The sequence below is a fragment of the Penaeus monodon genome, chromosome 31 (assembly GCF_015228065.2).
Source record: "Penaeus monodon isolate SGIC_2016 chromosome 31, NSTDA_Pmon_1, whole genome shotgun sequence".
In the NCBI taxonomy this organism is placed as follows: domain Eukaryota; kingdom Metazoa; phylum Arthropoda; class Malacostraca; order Decapoda; family Penaeidae; genus Penaeus; species Penaeus monodon.
This window is the reverse complement of record NC_051416.1, coordinates 2,398,547-2,401,556: the sequence shown is the minus strand read 5'-3', so window position 1 is coordinate 2,401,556 and position 3,010 is coordinate 2,398,547. Positions and strand designations below refer to the sequence as shown.

The following is a 3,010-nucleotide window of genomic DNA, read 5'->3' as shown; positions in this document are numbered from 1 at the left end:
TCGATCAAAGAAATGTCCAGAAGATTTCAAAGTGAAGATAAACAGGACTAACATTTAGCACTGCATTTTCTTTTGTTTATGTATTCAAATGTATTATGTATTCAAACTGTGATCATTTAGATAACTGGCCCTTGATCTTTTGGACACAGTGATGTACTTACAGAAATATAAAATGAGTGTCATATATATCTACAGCTTTTTTCCAAACTAAAAATTTGAAGGAAACAATGGTAGATCAGACTGTTACTCCAAAACATTCACAAAAAAGAATATCCGGAGAAAATTGTGCTTATACATATGCTGGAGCATATGCAAGTCAAAACACCATAGCAAACTCGCAAGCTTTTCCTTTAGTGTTTTTGTATTCTGTTCTTGGACATCTCTTGGGTATATATTGGCTTTATAGTATATATAGGCTTTATTTGATTCCTAGGCACGTGTCTTAAAATTCATGTAGTCTGCCTTGCTACAAGTTATGTGAAATTAAATCATTGTTCTGTGTTACTCAAAGCATACAAGGTATTATGCATTTAGGATGTTATTTTTTTCTGCAAATCAAGAGTAAAAAAATAAAACAAAGAATGAAAGAAGCCACTATGGCAAACATAAACATGTTTCCTCTGAAATTACCAATGTATGTTCCTAAAAATTCAGTGGCCAAGATAAGAAATATAATTGTCTGGCTATGAAAAGATTCACTGATGCATACAGTATAAAACACAACACTGCTCCTACTTTTGTCTGACAAATCATAATGGAATGTTTGCCACCTGTGACAACATTGGTATGATAGCTTTCCATTATATTTTATCAGTTGTAATCATAAATCAGCCAAAAGTGGGAACACAGTTGTCTTTTATTCTGTACATCTAAACATCTAAGATAATTTTTTTTTCAATAGTAAAACATCTATTTAAATTGTAAACTATCACTTATGTCCTATTCTCCCATTCCCACCACACAATTACTATTCCTATTCAAAATTCCAGAGGACAAAAGACAAATCTGTTGATTCTCTTACCTTAATTTCTGAATCTACCACCCCTGTTGACACCCTTGGATGAGTGCCTATATTATGGAGTGATTCAGTCATTGACATTCGTACTCTGCGCACGTCTGCAGCCACCGCTGAGCTACGGTTGCGGTACTCTCGTATTTGGTCACGGTATTGAGCAATCTAGAAAAATAAGTAATTATATCATAATTCTTCAGGAGGTCTTTTTACAACTGATGGATATGTATGGGATAAATGAGTAACTCCTGTGAATACTTCTGATAGCCATTTCACTTAACCATAGTTACAAAAAACATATCAACTTTATTCTATATCTTTCTGAACCAGTGGTAATTACCCTGAATGAAGTAAAATTAAAAGGCATATAACAAAAAATGACTTCACCTGAAAGTACAAGACGAAAAAGCCAAAGAAAAGCCAACCTGCTGTTCCAGGGAATGGATCCTCAATTCGCAGCGTTCCTTCTCCTGCCGCAGGACCTCCAGCTGGTTGGTTAAACGGCGGATCTTCTCGCTGTCAACCTGGCGTTCCCGTCTGTGATCACTGCTCATTTCTAGTGTCTGCAGGTATTTTACAATATTTTCATATTAACAGAGTTACATAATTTTCCAAAATTACTTACTAATAGTGCAAAGCTTCAGTCAGACATTTTTGACCCTTTTGAATGAGTTAATAAGGTTCTTCACCATGAAAGAGGGGAAGAATCTCTTTTTATGAGACAAGAAGAATAAGTTGTTAAAATACATTTTTCACAGTTAACTTTACATATAAGTATGATGAGCACCAGAATGAAATTAATGTACCTCATTCAAAACGTCAAAAATACTTATTAGATTAACGATCTTCTGACAAAGAGAAATAATAGACATTATCATACACAGATATCATCCTCCACAAAACCAAATTTGAAATTTACATACTTCCTTCAGGTGTTTTTGCTGCAACTCTGTCTTCAGTGTTTCCAAGTCATCAATTTTCCGTCGCAGTTCTAGGTTCTCAATCCGCAAAGCACTGATGTTTGAGTCCTCCATGCCCCCCAAGCCTTCTGAGCGCCGGTCGCGCCGGTCTTCATACTGGGTATGAAACGACGACTTAAAAGCACTTTCCCCATTGTGCAACTATATCAACAACAGGGAACAACTAATTTTGAGAATGAAACTACATCTTTCTTTGCACTGTATCCTTCTTACAAAATAAAATAAAAAAAGTATGATATGCTTTTGATTACTGTGATTTAAATACAACAACTGCAAGGAAGGACTCAGCAAAGAGCTTCTACTGGTCAATGAAGCTATTATAATAGACAATGAGGACAAATAAGAGCACACACACAGCTAACTACAAGCTACTACACACAAATAGAAGCAAAAGCATTCCTACCTTATCCAAGATCTTCTTAAGGTCAGACTTATCCTTGTCAAATCTATAATCAGACTTTTCAAGGTCATGTTTTTCAGCTTCACTCACAGCTAACTTCCTCTGTTGGTTAAGAAGGTGTGTGAGGAGGATCGAGAAGCTTTTATACGGTCAATGGGCTATGGTCTACTACACAACTGTCTAATTCATTGTACAAAGCTGGGTTCAGATACAAACACAAAATGGCCAGTAATTTTCCTCATATATATACAGCATTGGATCTGTGTAAGTAATATTTTCTGTCTGAATTATATAAACTCTAAACAGAGCTTGCATGACACCTCTCTGCATGCTGTTTACTGCTTTCAGCAACCTATCATCTTTCAGAAAATCTATTGTGATATGAGTATCCTTAGTATCAATCTATGGAAAGCATCACTAATGACAAAAATATAATATAATAAAATACACAGGTGCATTGATATACATAAAACTAAAGCCTGCACATGTCTGCATGATGTCATATATGCAGATATACTTGAAGTGCCAAATGTTAGCTTTTAACATTTACAGACAAACAAATACAGTGATATACGTGCAAATTCAATGATCAGCTCTAAACCAAAATATGCTGAGGGT

General features: G+C 35.2%; 1 protein-coding gene across 1 annotated transcript in view; it reads right to left on the bottom strand.

Moving 5' to 3' along the window:
* LOC119592824 (rootletin-like) overlaps positions 1–3,010 on the bottom strand; it is a 148,678-nt gene that overhangs the window by 5,829 nt on the left and 139,839 nt on the right. The window contains exons 36-39 of the mRNA XM_037941730.1: positions 2,396–2,494; positions 1,936–2,088; positions 1,438–1,575; positions 1,022–1,177 (exon numbers count right to left, since the gene is read on the bottom strand). Coding sequence (XP_037797658.1) covers positions 1,022–1,177; positions 1,438–1,575; positions 1,936–2,088; positions 2,396–2,494 — 546 coding nt within the window. The remainder of the gene's footprint in view (positions 1–1,021; positions 1,178–1,437; positions 1,576–1,935; positions 2,089–2,395; positions 2,495–3,010) is intronic.